General features: G+C 41.1%; 1 protein-coding gene across 2 annotated transcripts in view; it reads left to right on the top strand.

The window, feature by feature from the left end:
* CRYBG3 (crystallin beta-gamma domain containing 3) overlaps positions 1 to 23,789 on the top strand; it is a 128,988-nt gene that overhangs the window by 93,413 nt on the left and 11,786 nt on the right. For both annotated transcript variants that reach the window (XM_075118065.1, XM_075118066.1), the window contains exons 16-19: positions 5,007 to 5,116; positions 5,629 to 5,755; positions 17,977 to 18,116; positions 23,628 to 23,751. In XM_075118065.1, coding sequence (XP_074974166.1) covers positions 5,007 to 5,116; positions 5,629 to 5,755; positions 17,977 to 18,116; positions 23,628 to 23,751 — 501 coding nt within the window. The remainder of the gene's footprint in view (positions 1 to 5,006; positions 5,117 to 5,628; positions 5,756 to 17,976; positions 18,117 to 23,627; positions 23,752 to 23,789) is intronic.

The raw sequence follows: 23,789 nt of genomic DNA, 5'->3' as shown, positions 1-23,789 counted from the left end.
ATTTGTTTTCCTACAGTGCTGTTTTAAAAAATATATTCTATTTTGGCAATTCTGCAGTTTGTATCTACACTTCCTGTGTGATGGCGTGATGAGGGCAGTTTTGCTAATTACTTTCAAAAGTACATGACCTTTGCTGTAGCTGTAGTTCCCAGCTCGTTCTCAGCTTCCCTACCCTTCCCCCCCCCACACACACACACTAAGTCTGACTGAGCACACACTAGTGATTTAATAATATAAAGGAGAGCCCTTTATAGCAAATCCTAATGTAAAGTTAAACATAATTTTAGTGAAATTCTATGACAATACGGCTTCATTATAAGAGGATTTCACTGTAGCATGTTTTTGTTTTCAGAGTGGCTTAGTTTGGGTTTCTGTTTTTTATCAGAATTTTTATAAGATTATGTTAAATCCATAATAACATTCTTGTATGTAATCTTTCTAAATTTAGAAACCTCTTCACATGCACATGCTCATCCAGAATCCTTATCTGCTAAGGGTTCTCCTCTAACAGAGTATATCTCAGTTTCCTTATATTTAGTTTGACTTCTCTCCTCCCTTCATTAGGCATTCTTTGTCCACAAAGAAATATTAGTTGTTAACGTTGTACCTTTGGGAAGAGGAGTGCAGTGGGATATGAACGGTAGAGTTCTCTCTCTCTCTCTCTCTCTCTCTCTGTGTCACTTTTAATAAAACTTTAGAAAATCCCATATAAAGATACATGTTTTAATAGCCCGAAAATCTAGTTTAAGATATCTTAACTATTTTGTCATCTAGATAGGATTTTCAGTATCCTTATTGTTTATACTTTTGTGTTATACACACCAACACATGGAAAATGTACACATTACATTACTTAGGACAGCCTGACCACACCCTTTCTTTACTCCAAGTATGTTCAGGTTCTAAAATGTTTATGATTTACTCAGGCTTGCAGGAAATGTTTGCTAACGACATAAATGGTGTATTACTTTAGTCTTAAACACTGATTTCCCGCCAGACATATTCATTTGGGTGTTTGCAGCCAAAGCCAAAGAATCCCAAACACTTTCACACAGAAGGCTTGGTAAACCATTTCAGATAAAATAACTGATTGAAAAATGAAACTGGTACCAAACCAAACTTGTTTCAGAGATTCCAGATAGTTTTAATAACTTTTTATCTCCTTCCTTAACTCCATTCTTCTTCAGAATATGTCAAATGCTGTTCCTATGAATGTCTTAGACCAGTTTTGCAGACCCAAAAGAGTCAAATGGTTAATATAAGCATACAAACATGTGCATGTTTCTCCAAATCTTGGAAGAGTCTCACCCATCAGCAGCAATGAGACTATTTGCAATAGATTCAACTTGCAATTCGATGCCTTTCCTTTCACCTCTACCTTCCATCCCATCCCATCCACCGGTATATCAGAAAATTCTTTAAAAAAAATAATCACTTGCTGTGTACAAATATGCATGCCATGTCATGCTGCTGTGATGTCACTTTTGCCACAGGGAAAACATGCTAGAAGGGTTCATGTGATCACAATGTTGGGTTGTTACAGGACCTCTGTGATGAAGCTAAAGAAATAGGAGAGCATGTCACTGCTGTGTTCAAATTGTCATAGTTACCTTTGGCCACCAACATACTTTATTGTGACTAAGGAGTTGTGGGAAATTTGTTAAGATCACTTCCTGAGTCAGAGTAAGTAAAAGACAGTGTTTGAGAAAATAAATCCGTCCTTTCCTCTTCTAGTTGAAAGATAATATTACAATTTCTATGTTTGCAACAGTTACAAAGGATGGCTCACCAGCGTTAGAGAATCCTTAACACAGCTGGATGCTGAATCGTACAAGTCTGAATTCTCAGTGTAGGAATGTAGCTCTCTACATTTTTTCCTATGTATTATAGGCATAGATTCTAAAATAAGGAAATACTACTCTCTTTCCATAAGAAAGAAACCTTGTCACTTGCTGTTGCTTTCAGCTGACCTTAAGTGTTATATTCTGAACTCTTGCAATAAGTGGTCTTGGTCTTTCTACTTTGCCAGGCTGCTTCATAAACTACATGCATGTTCCAAGTAAGACTAAAGTATCCAGGTTTAAAATACAATAGCTGTATTCATTAAAAATAAAACAATATTTTTTCCTTCACTCTCCCAAGGAATAACTAAGCTCCTTTCATTAATCTGCCTGTGGCAGTTGGCTTGCTCAAATACTTTAGAAGACCCCTATAATTATTTATGGTAACTTTGCACTGTGTATCTTTCCACTTACTGCCTTTTGAGTTTTTAGGAAATAGAGCTTCATGGCGCTAAAGGAGTCTTTTGAATCTGTCATGTCAGATTTAATACATTTTAAGTTATAACTAGCTGCATTTGTGGTCAGACTGTGCAAACACAGTGGTATAACTAATGGATCGGTTTCTTCTCTAATTATTCTGAAGTCAGAACCATCAAATCTGTCCTTTCAACTTTTTTCTTTTTATTCATTTTGAGAAAAGAACATTTTTCTCAGTTTATTATTTAAAATGTACATTGTATAACCTTCCCTGTCACAGTCTTTCTAAAGCTGTCACGTAGCCTGGGACATGGGCTGTAAGGGGGAAGTATCAGGCACGAAACTAGGAACCTGGAGACCTGAGTTCTGTTCCTGACTCTGTCACTGAGCTGCTGTTTGACCATGGGCAAATCGCTTCATCTTTGTGCTTCAGTTTTCTGCATTGGTAAAAATGGAGAAAATGATACTTACCTTCCTCTGTTAAGTGTTTTGAGATCTATGGGTGAAAAGCACAATGTAAGTGTAGCCTAAATATCAGTGTTCTGCTCAGAAATGCAGTTCCAAATGCAGGAGAATCAGCAGCAGTGTATCCAGCCCATGTAGCTGGCTTGTCTTTTTCAATTCACAGTTGTGTGTCACATAAGGGCAAGATTAAGCCCTTCTTGTTCTTTGTAACAGGAAATATATTAGTTTCTTTTTTCTTTTCTTTTTTTTTAAAAGACTCTTTTTCCATAAAACCATTTTCTAATATGTGGTTTTGGCTTTTTCTCAGTCTCTGTAGATTGGATTTCTTTTCTTTGGCAGGGAGAGGGGCCGCTTTGGGGAGGAGCACTGGCAACAACATTTTTCTTCTATGTTACAGAACGCTGTCTCAAATTTTAGTGTGAAATTCACCTCAGTACAGAATGGCCACGCAGGGCTCTCTGCTCCACGTATCTCTTGGAGGGTGAAGTGGTATAGAGGCCCCTGCTTAGAGCCCATGTACTGGACTGAAATTCTCTCTTATAGAGGAAACTAAACAAGTGGTTTTGTGGCACAAGAAGTCAGTTATAAAATAAGAAATAAGGAACTTTCCTAAGTCTTTGAAGTACCAGGCAATTTTCATAACACCTGATAAAAGTTGGTCACATCACCTGATAGTATGTACCATCCATTGCACCCTGTCTTAATTAAGGGATTCCTAAAGGCAACCTACAAAGCAACTTAGATATATCTGAAGACTGAGAGTCCTTCTGGAGTATGTGATTTAAGTGTATTATGAAATGAAACCAGCACTCTGGAAACAAAAGAAGTTTTTAGAGTAGCAGTCAGATTTCACATGTGTATGATGGGTCCCATTAAAAACCAGTGGTCAGTGTTTACCAAGGATTCCCTAATCTTAAAACGGGAAATACCATGGTAAATTCAACTAATTCATATGGTAAATGTCCAATTCTCAATGGCACTGCACAACAAATAATCCACAGTTTGCCTGTTTGTATGTATTCAATCCATTCAGTAGCAATAAGACATTCCGAATAGTACTTTTCTAATGGTCCCTAAAAAATTCTCTCTTCAGCCTCATATTACTGAGGCCTACAGTAGTAGCTGGAAATATATACTGCCTGATCCTACAAGGTGCCTTCAGCTCCCACTGATTGCAGTAGTACTTGAGTGCTCAGAACCTTGCAAGTGGCGCTCTGTGTATCACAGGGTCAAGGTTCTAATCGCAGAAACCATTGCGTTTACCAGGAGGTTAGGCATAGCATTAGAAAATACATTATGGGGAGCAATCCTGCAGTGGATTAAGGGTAATAAAGTACATGACTAAATGACATGTGAACCCTCTTGTCAAAAACAATGGTAGAAATGCAAACCAGATTTCTTCATCCTTTTTCCTTAATTTTTAGTTGTATTGCTCTTGCTCAATAGATTTCAGCACATCAGTGGCCACCTAAAGTGACCCATTATCCAGGAACAAATAGTACCTGAGGGGCACAGAATTCTTAGCTTCTTCCCCAAACTGTAGACCATGGACTGTTTTCTGCTGTAGATTTTGTTTTTAACTTCTTTTAATGCAGCAGTCCCTTTTGATGGAGAGATTGATACACACTTCCTGGGCAGGATGTAGTTCTAAATGGTTCTAAAGCTCTTTGCTAAGGATATCTGTGTGTGCAAGCTTGTTGGGTTGGACTTCAGACACTCCTGACACAGCAAGTCCTACCGGAAATTCTCAAGCAGGCTTTTTAAATAAGATGTCATCTCTGTTCAGTGTGATCACAGAAGATTCCAGGGCACTTTTTTTTTAATGTTCTGCCTTGGTATCTTTTCACCGGTATTTCCTTTCCCCTTCTTGTTGTGCTCCAATTGGTTGCTGACCTGTACCCAAAATATGGCTGCATCTGAGTCGTGCTGTATGTATAAGGCCAGATTTTTCAGTCCTATCATTTGTGCTTTCTCTGGAAACACTCCTGTTACCATAAAATGAATATATACTTGCTACCACTGCCGTTGATATCAGTAGGAGATCTGCCTCAGTTAAGGACTGCAGAATCTGCCCATAGTTTATAAAACGCTTTGGGACCTTTCAAGAGGAAAGGTGCTATAGAAATTTAAGACATTTCGTCTCTTGGGAGTCCATTAGATTTGCATTTGTACTTCTTAAAATTGCATTGATATTTCCCTGTGCCTGCAATTTACTCTACTTATGGTGATGATGGGTACATTTTCTTTCTAGTCCTCATATTTTTATTGTTGTTGTTTTTGTAGCTCAAAGCTTTCAGTAGAACACACTTCCAAGGAGCATGTGTAGATTTCACAGCAGAAGTTTCTGATTTTACATCATTCGTACCATGTTCTTTTAAGGTTCTTCGGGGATGGTAAGTGTGTTCTTTTACCCCCCACCATTTTAAGTGGTTAGAGAGCACTTTTTAACCTACTTTAAATTTCAAATAGTCAAATATATCCAGTGCATTACCATCACGCTCCATATCGTCCTATTGCCTACTCTCTTGCAACGTGCTTTGATAACTCTCTTCTTTCTGATGGAAGGGGACATGCCGCTTTTTGCATTCCTATAGGAAAGTCACACAATTGCTGTGATTTGAATCTGCCTTTATGACTTGTTTAAAATTTCAGGGATTCAATAGAGTAAATCTAGCTGCATTCCATTAACCCCCATTAAAGTCCAGGTTGAGATTTGTATACCATGTGGAAGAGCAGCAGAAGCAGAAAATTGAATCAGTCTTTGGTTTCACTTTTTTTTATAGTACAACTTTAAAAAACAAACCTTGTTGTATTTCTCATTCCCCTAGAAAATATTTGATCTTGAGAGAACTTGTTAATAACTGACTGCCTCAGTTAAACTCCTTTGTTATGTTTATTCTTTCAGTTGGCTCCTGTTTTACCAAGGGGAAATTGCTGATAACCATTGTGTGCTGGAAGAAGGCCTCTACACTGACCTCACTTCCTGTGGCTGTCCAACAGTTACACTCAAATCCTTCAAGCCTGTGGAATATGTAAGAGCTTTATAGAAATAATTCTAATATAGAACTCTTGCCCTACCTAGTTGTGTATAGCAGTGATTGTATTAAAGAACAGAGTGTGATGCTCAGGGGAAATATTAAAATTGGTTTTTAAGCTTGTGGATTTTCAGTATTAGATCAACCCAGGCCCCACCACCACCATTCTCGGCAGAAAGTAACTCTGTTTTTGTATGAGCTAAATTCATATTTGCGTTTTCAATGGTCCTTGTAGAGCAGCCTAGCAAGATAGTAAGTAGTAGGTTTATACAAATGGAATATTCTACTTTATACTTTTGTCTCATTATAGGGTTCCCTTTACAGTCCCTTCCCCAGCAGAGGTTCAGACTTTAACAAAAATTCTCTGCACAAAAGAACCTTTAAACTATATAAAAATGCATATAGCTGCTATCATGATGTTAAATTTGCTAACCATAATTTTAGGGGAAGTGTAATATTTGCCTTTTCTAAATGGGCATCAAATTATGTGTCACTTGTTAATACTACTGCATTTTGCCATCCAGAATAAAGGTTTATATTTCTGCTGCAGATTCAGTATACAATATTAAAACATATCGATAGATAAAACCTTTTAAAACCACATTTTAAAAGTTTTCAAGTGGGTGATATTTATTAAAAATGTCAAGATCCTTTTTCTAGCCATGAACAAGTTTAAAAAAAAAATCATGGCTGGGGGCGGGAGAAAGGGTGGAAAGGATATTTGACTGAGTGAAGCCTTGGACCAGATCCTTGGCTGGTGTAAACGAGCCTGGCTGCAGTGACTTCAGTAAAGCTACACTAGTTTCCACCAGCTGAGGATCTGGTCCTTGGACTTCATCCCTAACCCCTTTAGAATCCCTTGATGAGGGGGCGGGGCTAACTCAGTGAAAACAGGGGTTTAAAAAGCCCACTCCTAAGCAACCACAGCAGTTAGCGAACAGGACAGGAGCTAGCAAACGGGGGAGTTTTGAGAGGGAGTGTGAGAGCCAGATACACCTAATAAACATTCTCTAAACTTAGGCCAATAATGCCTCACAAAGAAAAAAAAAACACATGCAAACAAAGAACAAACAAAATCCTGCAATAGTAAATATTATATAGTATAATATTGTATATATTGTCCCGCAGAAGTCCAGTAGCAAAGTGGGGGCTACCCAGTTTTTTGCAGTGAATGCAGCATGTACAATTATCTGCCTCGTGAGCAGGTGGCATATATGCATTCGGTGCAAGCAACTCATGGCCCTCAGAGACCAAGTACTGGCCCTCAGAGACCGAGTACTAGCCCGTGAGACCCGAGTGGCTGAACGGGAGGAACTAAGGGAGACAGAGAGAGATATAAATGAGACTTTCGGGGACACAGTAGAGCAGTCCCATCCCGCGGTCGGACAGCCTCTGTGCTTTTGAAGAGGATGAAAGTATTGAGGAAGGAGAGTACTGAGCTGGAGCAGAGGAAAATAATCCCATAGTTGGGACCCTCCTTCCAGATGACGTCATGGTATCCTCTTGCATTGAGGCTATCTGTCTGGGGGAGGGGACTGCTATTGTTACAAAGAGACAGTTAATAGCAATGGCAGATCTGATTATTAGAAATATATACTCTTGAGTTTGTGATGACCATGGGAACTATGGGTGTGAAGGTTGCAGACCTCTCAAGACCTCTAGATAGACTTATGAGCAGTGTTGGGTCGTTTACAGCTGCATAATTGCTAGCCTGAGCATCTGACATTGAGTTCTGTGTCTCTCACTTGATTCCTGACACACTTCCATCTTGTGCCAGTATATAAGTCCAAATGAAGAGATAGCTACTGAGAGCTGGAAATGAGCTTCTTGCTAAGTATATACTCAGGTTTAACAATCCCCACCTACAGTTCGTAACAATGTGTATGGTTTTTGTAGTGTTGCTACTTGTCACAAGATTTCCAGGGTCATCCTGCCATTTTAGTGGTGAGCCTGAAATGTGCAGCAGGTCCCAAAATATCAGACATGGCAATGTTCCGTCATAGCATGGGCCTTTTTTTTCTTTTTTTTTTTTTTGACTCAGTGTAACAATGTTGTGATGTGGGCATTCAGTTTTGTGGTGTGGTGTGGTAATGATCACGCTGTCATGATATGAGTTAGTCTCGGAGCAGCTTGGAAATGCATCATCTCTAAGATTGTGACTTGTGTGAGTACAATGTGGTGGGAGTCTGACCAAAGGAATGATTTGTTGATATCAATAGGCTACTGAACTGGGAGAGAAGAACAGGCTTTGATTAGGGAATACTACAGTACTTTACATCTATTGAATTTTGTTCTAACTTATGGCTGTTCAAGGGGGGCTGCCAGATATACTTGGGTGTGTATTAGAAGCTTGAAAATAATTTCTCTGCCTGATGGTTTTCCTGATTTAAACAACAAGGAGTCCTTTGGCACCTTAAAGACTAACAGATTTATTTGGGCATAAGCTTTCGTGGGTAAAAGACCCACTTCTTCAGATGCATGGAGTGAAAATTACAGATGAAGGCATAAATATATATATTGGCACATGAACAGAAGGGAGTTACCTTACAAGTGGAGAACCAATGTTGAAGGCCAATTCAGGGTGGATGTGGTCCACTCCCAATAATTGATGAGAAGGTGTCAATACCAAGAGAGGGAAAATTGCTTTTATAGTGATCCAGCCACTCCTAGTCCCTATTCAAGCCCAAATTGATGGTGTTAAGGTTGCAAATGAATTGTAGCTCTCCAGTTTCTCTTTGAAGTCTGTTTCTGAAGTTTTGTTGTTGAAGAATGGCTACTTTCAAATCTGTTATTGAATGTCCAGGGAGATTGAAGTCTTCTCCTGCTTGCTTTTGTATGTTATCTTTCCTGATGTCTGGTTTGTGTCCATTTATCTTTTTATGTAGAGGCTGTCCGGTTTGGCCAATGTACATGGCAGAGGGGCATTGCTGGCACATGATGGCATATATCACATTGGTGGATGTGCAGGTGAATGAGCCCCTGATGGTTTGGCTGGTGTGGTTGGGTCCTATGATGGTGTCGCTAGAGTAGATATGGGGACAGAGAAGGCAACAAAGTTTGTTATAGGGATTGGTTGTTACAGGGTTTGTTACTCGCACAGATACAGACATCATCTTCCTCTCCAAGTGCAAACAGATGGACATCATACCAAATAGACGGAAGGTAAAAAATCCATTGCAATCGACATACTACACTGACTATGGTGAAAGATTGTGCCACACACACTGTGTGTCTTTCCTATCTCAGGGACTCTCTTTCTGCCCCACCACCCCCACGCACATAATACAGTTCTGCAGTAATCTGGAAGCCTACTTTCGCTGTCTCCGACTCAAAGAATATTTTCAACACACCACTGAACAGAGCACTGACCTACAGGAACCCTCCTACCAATACTACAAGAAGAAGAATTCTGCATGGACTCCTTCTGACGGTCAAAATGACGGACTGGACTTCTACATAGAGAGCTTCTGCAGACGTGCACAGGCTGAAATTGTGAACAAACAGCATCCCTTGCTCCACAACCTCAGCTGTACAGAACACAATGCCATCCACAGCCTCAGAAACAATTCTGACATTATAATCAATGAGGAGATGCTGTAGTCATCATAAACAGGTCAGATTATGAGCAGGAGGCTGCCAGGCAACTCTCCAACACCACATTCTACAGGCCACTATCCCCTGATCCCACTGAGTAGTACCAAAAGAAACTACACCATCTGCTCATGAAACTCCCTGCAACAGCCTGGGAACAAATCTACACAGACACACCCCTAGAGTCTCGACCAGGGATATTCTATTTGCTGACCAAGATCCATAAACCTGGAAGTCCTGGATGCCCCATCATCTCAGGCATTGGCACTCTTACAGCAGGATTATCTGGCTGTTTGGACTTTCTCCTCAGACCCTACGCTACCAGCACTCCTAGCTATGTTCGAGACACTACCATCTTCCTGAGGAAACTACAGTGCGTTGATGATCTTCCTGAATACACCATCCTGGCCACCAAGGATGTAGAAGCTCTCTACACGAATATTCCACGCGAGGATGGACTACAAGCTGTCAGGAACAGTATCCCTGATGAGGCCACAGCACACCTGGTGACTGAGCTTTGTGACTTTGTCCTCACCCACGACCATTTCAGATTTGGGGACAACTTATACCTTCAAGTCAGCGGCACTGCCATAGCCCCACAGTATGCCAACATTTTTGTGGCTGACTTAGAACAACGCTTCCTCAGCTCTTGTCCCCTAGTACCTCTCCTCTACTTATGCTACATTGATGACATCATCATCATCATATGGACCCATGGGAAGGAGGCCCTTGAAGAATTCCACATGGATTTCAACAATTTCCACCCCACCATCAACCTCAGCCTGGACTAGTCCACACAAGAGATCCACTTCCTGGACACTACAGTGCAAATAAGTGATGGTCACATAAACACCACCCTATACTGGAAACCTACTGACTGCCATATTTACCTACATGCCTCCAGCTTCCATCCAGGACACATCACATGATTCATTGTCTACAGCCAAGCCCTAAGATACAACCGCAATTGCTCCAATCCCTCAGACAGAGACAAACACCTACAAGATCTCTATGAAACATTCTTAAAACTACAGTAGCCACCTGGGCAAGTGAGGAAACAGATTGACAGAGCGAGATGGGTACCCAGAAGTCACCTACTACAGGATAGGCCCAACAAGGAAAATAACAGAACACCACCTGCCATCACATACAGGCTGTCATAAATATAAAGTGAAGGGTAAACCCCTTTGAAATCCTTCCTGGCCAGGGGAAAGCTCCTCTCACCTGTAAAGGGTTAAGAAGCTAAAGGTAACCTCGCTGGCACCTGACCAAAATGACCAATGAGGAGACAAGATACTTTCAAAAGCTGGGAGGAGGGAGAGAAACAAAGGGTCTATATGCTGGTCTTTACCGGGGATAGACCAGGAATGGAGTCTTAGAACTTTTAGTAAGTAATCTAGCTAGGTATGTGTTAGATTATGATTTCTTTAAATGGCTGAGAAAAGAATTGTGCTGAATAGAATAACTATTTCTGTTTGTGGATCTTTTTTGTAACTTAAGGTTTTGCCTAGAGGGGTTCTCTATGTTTTTGAATCTAAATTACCCTGCAAGATATCTACCATCCTGATTTTACAGGGGGGATTTCTTTATTTCTATTTACTTCTATTTTTATTAAAAGTCTTCTTGTAAGAAACTGAATGCTTTTTCATTGTTCTCAGATCCAAGGGTTTGGGTCGGTGGTCACCTATCCAAATTGGTGAGGCTTTTTTATCCAACATTTTCCAGGAAAGGGGGGGTGCAAGTGTTGGGAGGATTGTTCATTGTTCTTAAGATCCAAGGGTCTGGGTCTGTAGTCACCTAGGCAAATTGGTGAGGCTTTTTACCAAACCTGGTCCAGGAAGTGGGGTGCAAGGTTTTGGGAAGTATTTTGGGGGGAAAGACGCGTCCAAACAGCTCTTCCCCAGTAACAAGTATTAGTTTGGTGGTGGTAGCGGCCAGTCCAAGGACAACGGGTGGAATATTTTGTACCTTGGGGAAGTTTTGACCTAAGCTGGTAAAGATAAGCTTAGGAGGTTTTTCATGCAGGTCCCCACATCTGTACCCTAGAGTTCAGAGTGGGGGAGGAACCTTGACACAGGCCCCAGCTAAAACCTCTCCAGCACATTATCAACGACCTACAATCTATCATGGAAAATGATCCCCCACTCTCACAGTCCTCGCTTACAGGCAGCCCTCCAATCTGAAGCAAATACTCACCAGCAACTACACACCACACCACAGAAACAGTAACCCAGGAACCAATCCCTCTAACAAACCACATTGCCTTCTCTGTCCCCATGTCTACTCTAGCATCACCATCATAGGACCCAACCATACCAGCCACACCATCAGGGGCTCATTCACCTGCACATCTATGAATGTGATATGTGCCAGCAATGCCCTTCTGCCATGTACCTTGGCCAAACCGGACAGTCTCTATGTAGAAGGATAAATGGACACAAATGAGATATCAGAAATGGTAACATACAAAAGCCAGTAGGAGAACACTTCAATCTCCCTGGACATTCAATAACAGATTTAAAAGTAGCCATCCTGCAAGAAAAAAACTTCAAAAACAGATTTCAAAGAGAAACTGCAGAGTTACAATTCATTTGCAACCTTAACACCATCAGTTTGGGCTTGAATAGAGATTGGGAGTGGCTGACTCACTACAAAGCAATTTTCCCTCTCTTGGTATTGACACCTCCTCATCAATTATTGGGAGTGGACCGCATCCACCCTGACTGAATTGGCCTTCAGCATTGGTTCTCCAATTGTAAAGTAAGTCCCTTTTCTTCATGTGCCAATATATATTTATGCCTTCATCTGTAATTTTCACTCCATGCAACTGAAGAAGTGGGATTTTTACCCACAAAAGCTTATGCCCAAATAAATCCGTTAGTCTTTAAGGTGCCACCGGACTACTCATTGTTTTTGTGGATACGTTTCCCCTAGGAGTCAGTTCCTGAGTCAGGAATAGATCCCAACAGTCCTAACTCTGTCACCAGCTCTAACCAATAGACAGCCCCCAACAATGGCTCACTTTGTACAGTACAATGAATTAATAAAAATGAGAGAACATACAACTTGATACTCCTGGGGGAATTCTGCGACAAAAAATTAAAAATTCTGCACACAATATTTTAAAATTCTGCAAATTTTATTTGTCAAAATAACTACATAATCACGCCAGTTTCAATTATTTTGGTAATTTATTTCAAAATACCTGTCAGCAAGTATGTCTGTAACAATACAGACACACAAAAATTCCACCAGGAGTAGAGAGTTAAAGAAACCCCTATGACAACCCAGCTTCTGTTTTTTTGCCCTTCCCCCACCCCCAAAGCCCAGCTGGGGGGCCAGACACCCACAACCCCTCCCCCCCAAGTCCATGCATGCGGTACTACAAACATTTAATATCCACTCGATCCCTGATATATTCCATTTATTCATCTGATAATTCAGTACAAACAGGAAGTGAGGAAAAACCTACCACAAGTTTTTGTAACAGGGAAGGCAATTAGGCCCAAGTCCAAAACCTGCTGAAGTTGATGAGAAACCTTCTGTTGACTTCATTGGGATAGGACTTTTTCTTATGAAAATCTATATAATTTTCATTTTGGAGGTTGCAGTGAAGTGGGAGAAGGAAACATTTTTGGTGACAACGTCTCAAATCAAGTTTATTAATAACATTTTCTTGAAATTTGTCATGAAAGGTTATCTGTAGTTCCAAAGGAACAATGTACTTATATTTTTTATTTTATTATAGCAATGTGTTTGTGTGTATGGTGTCTTGAAGCTATTTTATGTAGCAACTTTACTTAACTTCTGCATTCTGTCTCTTTGTGTTGAGGTTGGATGGTTTTGATTTTGGTTTTGGTTTTCATGGTGTGGCACTTAAAAGTGAAAATGGAAACAAGAGCAGTTTGAAGGAAGCTAATCTTATTTTAGTCTTTCTTTTTAGTATGAGTTTTTTTATGTACTTTCTGCATTCATAAAATGTAAAATTTCGTTCTGAATTCTGGAACATTTGATAGTGTGGTTTATATCTGTTAAATGAAGGTGAGATGGTTTGTGAATAGGGCTCAATGAGTCGAGAGAAACTGTGTGAGACGTTACCTTTGTAGAAGTTGAAGGTAATGCATATGTGGCTTAATCCAGCAACTGAAATGCTACTGTGGAGAGATAAATGAGTTTGGCAGTGCACCTACACCATCTGATGTATTAATACCAGAGTATTTGCACCTGTTAACCTAAAGAGTTAAATACAAAGGTATTCTTTACTTATGGACACTCCTTCCTGAAATACCGTGTAGAAGTATCCTCCCTTTCTCACAAGATTATGCTATAGATCATATAACGCTCCCCATGTTTTAAATCCTTGCATCATAAATGGGGCTGTCCCCAGTTTAATTTTGTTTGAGTAAGGTGGTTTCGTTAACATACAAAGGTCACTTTCAAAGAATTCTTCAGTACTTCATCATGCTTGTAATAGGGAAGATTTTTTTACAAAGGTTACAAGTATAACATAGTTGCCAATGTTTCAAAATATTTTCCTGAGAGAACTTTTAGAGCTGCTGTGAGCTGGGCTGGGGCAGTTATTTCCATACCCTGGAGAATCATAGAATCATAGACTTTAAGGTCAGACGGGACCATTATGATCGTCTAGTCCGAACTCCTGCACAACACAGGCCACAGAATCTCACCCACCCACTCCTGTAACAAACCCCTAACCTATGTCTGAGCTATTGAAGACCTCAAATCATGGTTTAAAGACTTGAAGGTGCAGAGAATCCTCCAGCAAGTGACCCGTGCCCCATGAAGAAGCCAAAAAACCCCCAGGGCCTCTGCCAATCTGTCCTGGAGGAAAATTCCTTCCCGACCCCAAATATGGTAATCAGCTAAACTCTGAGTATGTGGGCAAGACTCACCAGCTAGATACCCAGGAAAGAATTCTCTGTAGTAACTCAGATCCCACCCCATCTAACATCCCATCACAGGCCATTGGGCACATTTACTGCTAATAGTCAAAGATCAGTTAATTGCCAAGATTAGGCTATCCCATCATACCATCCCCTCCATAAACTTATCAAGCTTAGACTTGAAGCCAGATATGTCTTTTGAGAATTGTAGGTGACTTTAATTTAGATATCTCGGCTTGAAAAACTCTGAAGGGAATGGGAGTTCAGCTAAGCAGCCAGAACACATGGAGACCCTGTCCTAAGACAGTCAACCTCCTCTTCTCCAGTGCTCCCCTCTCCACACACACACACACACACACACACACACACACTCTTGAGAGGAGCCAGGTGGTCCAGGCTTTTTTCTTGGGAGTTGGGGAGACTGGGTTTTTTCCTTTGTGTGTTCCCCTTTGTTGTGTGGTTGCTGATGAGTATTTGCTTCAGGTTGGGAGGCTGTCTGTAAGCGAAGACTGGCCTGTCCTAAAGTTGTTTGATGGTTGGAGCCCTTTCGGCTCCTAACAACTGTCAAGCAAGTTTCCTTGACTCTTAACACAGACATGACCATGCTAGATCAGACCAGTGGTCCATCTAGTCCAGTATCCTGGCTCTGATTGGTACCAGATACTTAAGAGGAAAGTTCAAGGAAAACACTGATATAGGGAGTTGTGGAATAACTTGCCCACAGGACAAATTTCTTCCCAGTCCCCATTAGTTAAAGGTTGATTAATACCCTGATTTCATATCCCTTCCATAAATTTAGGGTTTTTTTTTAAATATTGTAACTCTGAATATCCTTGTTATCCATATATATATCCAGTCCTCTTTAAATCTTGCTAAGCTGTTGGCCTCAGTGTTATCTTGTTGCAATGAGTTCCACAGGCTAGTTGTGCATTCTGTGAAACTCTGAACTGTAATTACACAATGGTGTAGGTTTAGAAGCGCTCCATAAGCCTCTGATGCAACAAAATATTTTTTTTCAAATTGGAGGCACAGCTAGGAATATAGTAAAAATATTTTTTAAATTGTATTAGCTGGTCATGTTACACCCCACCATCAGCTAACATGATTTTAAGTATTAAACTGTATCTACATTAGGTGCTAAGTGGTATTTCAGATGCTGTTAACTCCTTTTTTAAAAGCACCTTTTTTTCTTCTCAGTTCCTCATCTAGACAGACAGAGTTTAGCATGGCTGTCAGTCTCTCTTCAGGTTTCAGAGTAACAGCCGTGTTAGTCTGTATTCGCAAAAAGAAAAGGAGTACTTGTGGCACCTTAGAGACGAACCAATTTATTTGAGCATAAGCTTTCATGAGATACAGCTCACTTCATCGGATGCATACTGTGGAAAGTGTAGAAGATCTTTTTATATACACACAAAGCATGAAAAAATACCTCCTCCCATCCCACTCTGCTGCTGGTAATAGCTTATCTAAAGTGATCTTAGATAAAGCGGGGGGGGTGAGAAAACCTGGATTTGTGCTGGAAATGGCCCAACTTGATTATCATACACATTGTAAGGAGAGTGATCACTTACATGATAAGCTATTACCAGCAGGAGAGTGGGGTAGGGGGGAGGTATTTTTTCATGCTTTTTGTGTATATAAAAAGATCTTCTACACTTTCCACAGTATGCATCCGATGAAGTGAGCTGTATCTCACGAAAGCTTATGCTCAAATAAATTGGTTAGTCTCTAAGGTGCCACAAGTACTCCTAGTGTCTCTTCAGGTAAAGAATTGAATTGAGAAAATAGGATTGTTGCTGACTTTGTGACTAGGTGGAGAAACCTCAGCAGCAGCTGCCTGTGCTCAGTCTATTGCTATGAGTCTCACTTTCATTAGCCCTAAAATTAACTACTGAAATATTGAAATAAAGCACGCACGCACGCGCACCCCCCTCCCCCGCATAAATTGTCCTGCCTCTTCAGAGGAGTGGAGGGCGGCAAAGGAAGATAAATGACAGTTCATAATAAGGACATTGTCTTTGAATCTCATTTTGTGTTTTGGAGTGTTCAAGTTGAAAGCCCTTTCGAAGCCATCTAAGGATGGGTAACGTAGATTGTCCTCATTTTCAAGATGCTTGGCAAACTTTTTTCTCATCATGTGCAATACCTCTAATAGTGCTACGTGGTACTAGTTAGCAGAGGGAAGCAGTTTCCTGGAGGTGTAAGTTGAACAAGCAGTCGCATACCAAGAACAGTGAGTCAGGCCTGGTCTACACTAGGGGGCAGGATCGATCTAAGATACGCAACTTCAGCTACAAGAATAGCGTAGCTGAAGTCGACGTATCTTATATCGACTTAGAATCACTTACTTGGCGTCCTCGCTGTGCGGTATCGACGGCCGCTGCTCCCCCGTCGACTCCGCTTCCACCTCTTGCCCTGGTGGAGTTCCGGAGTCAACGGCAGAGCAATCGGGGATCAATTTATCGCATCTACACTAGACGCGATAAATTGATCCCTGATAGATTGATCACTACCCACCGATCCGGCGGGTAGTGTAGACGTGGCCTCAGTGACAGTACATTCATAAGGCCTGTATCACAATTGAGGTCTTTGTGAAAAACATGTCACTAGAAACTCTTTATAACTGTACCTTCTTGGTTCATTACGTTTATATCCTCTTTATGACTGCATGGGCGTAAACATTAATGTTAGATTTTTGTGTTTGGTTTGTGCATCTTCCAACTCTTAGGCCATGTCTTCACTGAGGGGAAAAGAGGGTGTGTTTTTTGCATCAAGAAAACAATCTCTATGTATATTCTGATGAAGGCACAGGTAATTTTTAGCTGGATGTAGCTAGTGAGGTCAACTCTATACCCCGACCTAGAGTTTTCCTTGACTAGCTACATCAAACTAAAAACTCTAAAGTCCCTGGTCTCCACTAGGATTTTGCATTGAGTTATCTAACTTGATGCAAAAATGCGTCTCTTTTGCAATGAAGATATGGCTTCCTTATTTGTGAAGTAGTGCTATGTGTGCTGTACAGATTTCATCCTTGTACCTCATTTTCAAATAACTGTTATGATCTTTATCTAGAGTCAATAGAGCCAAAAGATGTGTTACCAAAATAAGCTAAAAATAACATGAGGTGAAAAGATTTGAATAGAAGTGAGTCCTAATTACTTGATTTTTTTCTGGATCTTTTGAAGGGAACATTCAAATTCTTGATTTAAAAAAAAAATCCACAGTTTTGCAGTATATTTCTCTGTTCAATATTTAGGGCCAGATTTTCAACAGAATTTAGGTGACTAAAGATTCAGGTAGGTACCTAGAGGAATATTCAGCACCTAACCTGCCTACACACCTAACTTCCTATTTGAAATCAGTGGAAGTTGCATGCCTGACCTGCTTATGTGCTTTTGAAAGTCCCACTAGACACTTATCTGCATTTTTAGGAGCCTAAATATCTTAGCAAATCTGGTCAATAGCATCAAACCAACAGCCGCTGATGTCAATGGACACTACGCTGTGGTGGCAAACCATTAGATCATGCTTCCTCGACAAATATCAACTCCTAGGAAAGTTTATTATCCAAATCAAAAAACTAAATTACTGATAAATGTTCACATTAAAATTAGACCAGAACCTCAGAGAGGTTAAAAACTGAAATGGACAAAGAAGGGTCCTAAGTAGCATGCCAACAAGGTACAACTAGGATGTTTTGAGTAACTATAACTACCTCTCTCTTAGGTTTTTGCTGAGCCTTCCATCAGTCTGTTTGCACTGGAATGTTGCGAGGGCAGAGAGTTGCACTTCAAAGAAGCTGTCAGTTCTGTTCTAAACAAGGACCTTCACTTTTACACCCAGTCCGTATGGGTGAGAAGCGGTTTGTAAGTATGGTAGAAATATTTCAGAGACAGCATTTGTGTTCTCCTTCCACTTGCCTTCCTATATGATGAGTTTGCTATATTTTTTGGGTTGTGTGTGACAAGTAAAACTGGAGTATCCTAAAATTTGGGGGAAATCAACATTGGAACTCATTTGTACCTAGACCTGAACCGAATACAAATGTGATCGAGTCAGTAAATCAAACTTCCTGCTACAAGAATCTGCCTTTTTATCTGCTTGAAAGAACAAAGAGTGAACAATAAGGTGTTGAGCAGGATAAATCCAGGAGTAAAAAGTAAAGCATTTTTAGACTGCCATGAGAAGCATCTTGCATCCATGAAGTGACCCTTTCTTCACTGCCCCTGCTTCTCCTCACCCTCAGAAAACTCCAGATACCCTCTATCCTGGCTCTGCTTTGCAGCCTGGATTCAAAAGCCTCCACCAGCCCCCTTTTTGCACTGAGTCCCATGTAGCCATCAAGTTACGCTGGAGATTGCTGATTGAGAATCTTAGCAGCCATTGAGTGTGCAGCATATATCTTCCTAGATACGCTGGAGGGGAGGGATAGGATACAGAAGGACCTAGACAAATTGGAGGATTGGGCCAAAAGAAATCTGATGAGGTTCAATAAGGATAAGTGCAGGGTCCTGCACTTAGGACGGAAGAATCCAATGCACCGCTACAGACTAGGGGCCGAATGGCTAGGCAGCAGTTCTGCAGAAAAGGACCTAGGGGTGACAGTGGATGAGAAGCTGGATATGAGTCAGCAGTGTGCCCTTGTTGCCAAGAAGGCCAATGGCATTTTGGGATGTATAAGTAGGGGCATAGCGAGCAGATCGAGGGACGTGATCGTTCCCCTCTATTCGACATTGGTGAGGCCTCATCTGGAGTACTGTGTCCAGTTTTGGGCCCCACACTACAAGAAGGATGTGGATAAATTGGAGAGAGTCCAGCGAAGGGCAACAAAAATGATTAGGGGTCTAGAACACATGACTTATGAGGAGAGGCTGAGGGAGCTGGGATTGTTTAGTCTGCAGAAGAGAAGAATGAGGGGGGATTTGATGGCTGCTTTCAACTACCTGAAAGGGGGTTCCAAAGAGGATGGCTCTAGACTGTTCTCAATGGTAGCAGATGACAGAATAAGGAGTAATGGTCTCAAGTTGCAGTGGGGGAGGTTTAGATTGGATATTAGGAAAAAATTTTTCACTATGAGGGTGGTGAAACACTGGAATGCGTTACCTAGGGAGGTGGTAGAATCTCCTTCCTTAGAGGTTTTTAAGGTCAGGCTTGACAAAGCCCTGGCTGGGATGATTTAACTGGGAATTGGTCCTTCTTCGAGCAGGGGGTTGGACTAGATGGCCTTCTGGGATCCCTTCCAATCCTGATATTCCATGATTCTATGATTCCTTTTTTATTTTTTAAGTTAATCTTCAGCTCATCTTCCTGTTTACTCTCCATATTCATATGACTGAGCTGCCTTTGTACAGTTTAACATCACCATTACAGACCCCTAAAGTGAATTAAAAAAAATTAATTTAGACCTCTATTTTTCCTTCACTACCATGTGTAATGTACATTTATATGCTTTTATGCAGTATTTTAAAAATAACACTTCTGTACCTGTCCTGATTCCATGCAGTCACCAGAGAGAATTGTAACTTATACAGAGTAACCGTATATGTGGGACCCCTGTGATACCAGTGCTGAGTATCCTTCATCTTTTTATTCTGTGTTTGTACAAGACGTAGTACAAGGGGACCTGATCCCTCACTAGGCAGCATGGTTATACGATGAATAAATAATGATAGAACTGTCTGGTGTCGTAAGGCTGTTCCCACCCTTCTAGTGGCTCTGTTGTGTGAAGCAGACTTAGCAGTAGCTGTGAGCAATCAGTGCTAAGTATAGTGGCCTTTGTATAAAGTTGCTCCCCACTTCAAACAAATGACATTAAAGTGCTTTTTACAGAAAAATTAAGGTACAGGTAAGGATGAGTGAAATCCTCACCCTCTGTGACCCACCTGTGATCCAGCCACGTCCATGTCTTTGATCCTCTGAGTTCACTTTGAGGGTTATCTTTGTATGGCCTGAAGCACTTACAGTACCATGACAGCATTGGGAGTGGCATTGGGTTGGCCTCATTGAAATGCACAGCCTTATTCTTCACATAACCAGTTTTTGCAAAGGTGGTTAATGATTGAACTTTCTTTCTGGGTAATTTAAGTGGGTATTACCAGTGGCTGTAGACCCGTGGGTGAGTGTAAACTGCCTCAAACAGCTTTGCCGGTGTGCTTTCCCTCTGGTTTCAACATCACTGCCATTTCAATCCTGAGCCCTTACTAAATAGAGATTGTTTGCTCTTGTTGTGTGGTAGCTTAGAGGCCAGTGACAAACAGCAGCAAGATTTGAGGTTGAGAATAACAAATTAATTTTCCTTGTGACGTAATCCAGTTTTAGTCTGAGACCTTTGGAGAGGAAAGGCTAATGTTGTGTGCATTTGCCACCTCGCTAACATTTCATTTTAAATGTGAACATGCACATATTCCTGCCTCCTTGGAGTTAGCACTGTTTGCCATGGACCAGCACAGAGGAGTGTCCTTTCCCTAAAGGATCTGCTTGGAGGGGATGTCTGTGGGCTTTCTCTGCCTGACATTGGGATGAGGGTGGGAGATATTAAATCCTCCACCTTAACAGGATTGGCTGGGATGGGAGGCCAGGGCCCATACAAGGGAGAAACTGGGTGAGGGAGTAAGGAGCACTAACCTTCCCTCTTACTATCGCTGGCCATGTTAACAAGGCTCTCTGCATCTGGGGGGAGTCAGCGCAGGTATGGAAAAGTCCTGAGGGAATCTCCCCCAGGGCCAGTTCAGGGTTGGAAAGAAATTTCCCCACCTCCATAGCAGTTTTGGCTGAGCTGCTGATGGTTTTTCACCTTTTTCTGAGCATCTTGCAATATCTCTGGGTCAGGATTGAGGGAATAGGTGTTGGACAATTGTAGGTCTTTCATTGGGATTCTTTCTGGGTGGTCCAGGAAGGGCTTGTTTGTCTCAACTAAGAGTCCATGCAGCAAGATTTAGGGTTTTCTTGTCCTGTTGTCCCAAAATGCAAGGTCCGCTTTGGGCAAATAAAGAGGCTAAAGACAACTACAAGTCTGTGTATATGGGGTTGGGATCTTACTGTCATGCACAGGCCTAAGGCACTAAGGGAAGAAGGCTAGGTAGGGATTGCAGCTTGGAGGGGGCCATATCCCTGAGTGGCTGGGCATGGACATGCCTATTGACCTTAAAGGCTTTGGTTGAAAGGGACTATGGGCTGCTGGGTACCAGTTTTGGTTATCTTTTGAGTTAAGTTTTACTGTAATTTAAAAGACTAGATGATCATAATGGTCCCTTCTGACCTAAATATCTATGAATCTATGAAAAGTTAGGTAAAACTGCAGCAGAGGCCTTTAAACCATAAAAGCAATAAGAGTTTTATTGGCAACACACCCACAGTTGACGCTAACGTTATCTTCATATCAAACTTTGATCAACTATTAGGACTCTTTCAGGTGTGCCAGGTCACAGAAGGTCATCCTAGCTATTTGTGCTAACAAAATGCTCAGAGTAGGTCTACACTACAAACTTGCATCAGCACCACTGCAGCTGCACCACGGTAGTGCTTCTGGTGAAGATGGTCTAAGCTCTCCTGTCAGCTTAATAACTCCACCTCCACAAGAAGTGGTAGCTATGTCGGTGGGAGAAGCTCTCTCGCCGACAAAGCACTGTCTCACCCAGCGCTTAGGTCGGTGTAATTATGCTGCTCGGGGGGTGTGGATTATTCACGCTCCTTAGCGACGTCGTTATACCAAAGTAATTCTGTAGTGAAGATCAGGGGTCAGTCTAAATGACTCTTCCTAGGTTTATTTCCAAGAACAAGACACAGATATGTCTCTGCAGCTGAGTGTGGCAAATACGTAAGTCGATTGCAAGACAATGGGTTGAAAAAGCTTAAGTCTGTGTTCTCTTAATCCTATTTGAATGCGTACCTTTGTTTGTGCATTCCTTTGGCTGAGGTCTGTGTCACCTGAGTGACAGGACTAATCGCACTGCACTGATTTCCTCATGAGCACAGAGTTGTAGCCTCATGTTCTCTATTGAATACCAAGGGTAAGCACTGTGTTTTTATGGCTGCAATTCACATTCTCTTGTTTACTGAAGACAGGAGCAGTTCAACACTTGTCTTTTTATTATTACAAAAACATTTTCTTTCCCTCTCTCCTTTTATGCACTAGTACAATGCTTTGGTAATAGACACTGCATTTACATTGAGACTATTGGGCACTGCTAAGACTGAAGCTCTTACCCCCAAGTGTGCAGTGATTTTGCCCAAATGCATTTCAAAAAAATAAAATTGCCAGCAATACGGTAAATAAAAAGGAAGGAATTTATAACTGTTGTCAGTCTTATTAAATAGCTGTTAGTCAGGACTTACAGGACCCCTTTGAGGCTTATACACAAATGTGCACTGCCTGTGAGTGAAGTATGCATGATCAGAAGAACTTTCTCCAAAGTCGCTTAGTGAGAGAGGCAAACGATGGACATTAGAACTCCCATCACACTTCAAGCAAATAAAATAGGAAATGTAGTAAAAATAGTGCATGCTTTATGCTCAGATGTGCTCATGAGAAGAGCATGGAGGATTCACAGTCCACAAAAGAACATCCCTTAGATACAAATCCAAGATGTGAATATCTCTGATGCTCAAAGATACAGCTTGCAAGCAACTCTGTAATGTGTGTATACTGGATGGTGTACAGTGGAGGAGCAATTTGTGTGTTGCTCTTGGTATATTTTGAAGGTTGTATTCTAGTACAGGTATAAATGGTATCAGTGATGTGTTATGCTTCTACAGTTAGTAATACTGTGATTGAAAAGACGTTTTTACTATATAAAATCCTGTTGTAGCAGTTTGTAACTTTCTGAAAGTTAATTAGGATTAAATTTCTCATACCTGTTCTTGGTCCTGTAGTGCAGTTTGATATAACCTTGTTTGGCTCTTCTGTAGTTCATTTCACATATTGACATAGTTGTGTGAGATCCTGTTTTGCCCTCTGATAACTAAACTTTGTGGCAGTGTAGTGTGCTGTAAAGCCTTTCTCGGTGCTTCATGGGGTGACCTGTGTAGTTTGCTTTTGCAATGCAGCAATCCCACACATATGCCCGTTAAACCTGTAGACACCATCCATGTCTACAGAGGGATTTTTTTTAATCTTCATGTGACCAGGTCAAAAGTTTAAAGTAGTTTCCAGGTTTCATCTTAATATTAGGGAATACAAAATAGATCTTGATATAGAAGAAAGCTCTTAAGCCACTTTAGGCACTCTACATATTTGGCACAGTAATATAAATAAAGTGTAGTACTTCCATGGAAAGCCTTTGGGTTTAAAAATATTATATTAAATATTATTTGTGTAGCTTTGTTTTGCCATATTTAGAGTCTAGCATCTTAGGGGTTTGTTTTCTGTCTTTATTCAGGTGGATTGCATATGAAGGAGGAAATTTCTCAGGAAAACAAATTCTGCTAGAACCCAGCAAGATTTCAAACTGGACTGAATTCAGTGGCTGGAGCGTAATTGGCTCCCTTCGTCCTATGAAGCAGGTACCGTAGGAAAAAGTATTTTGGGAATAAGCCCTTTT

Source organism: Caretta caretta, chromosome 1 (genome assembly GCF_965140235.1).
Source record: "Caretta caretta isolate rCarCar2 chromosome 1, rCarCar1.hap1, whole genome shotgun sequence".
In the NCBI taxonomy this organism is placed as follows: Eukaryota; Metazoa; Chordata; order Testudines; family Cheloniidae; genus Caretta; species Caretta caretta.
This window is presented reverse-complemented; position numbering and strand designations above follow the sequence as displayed.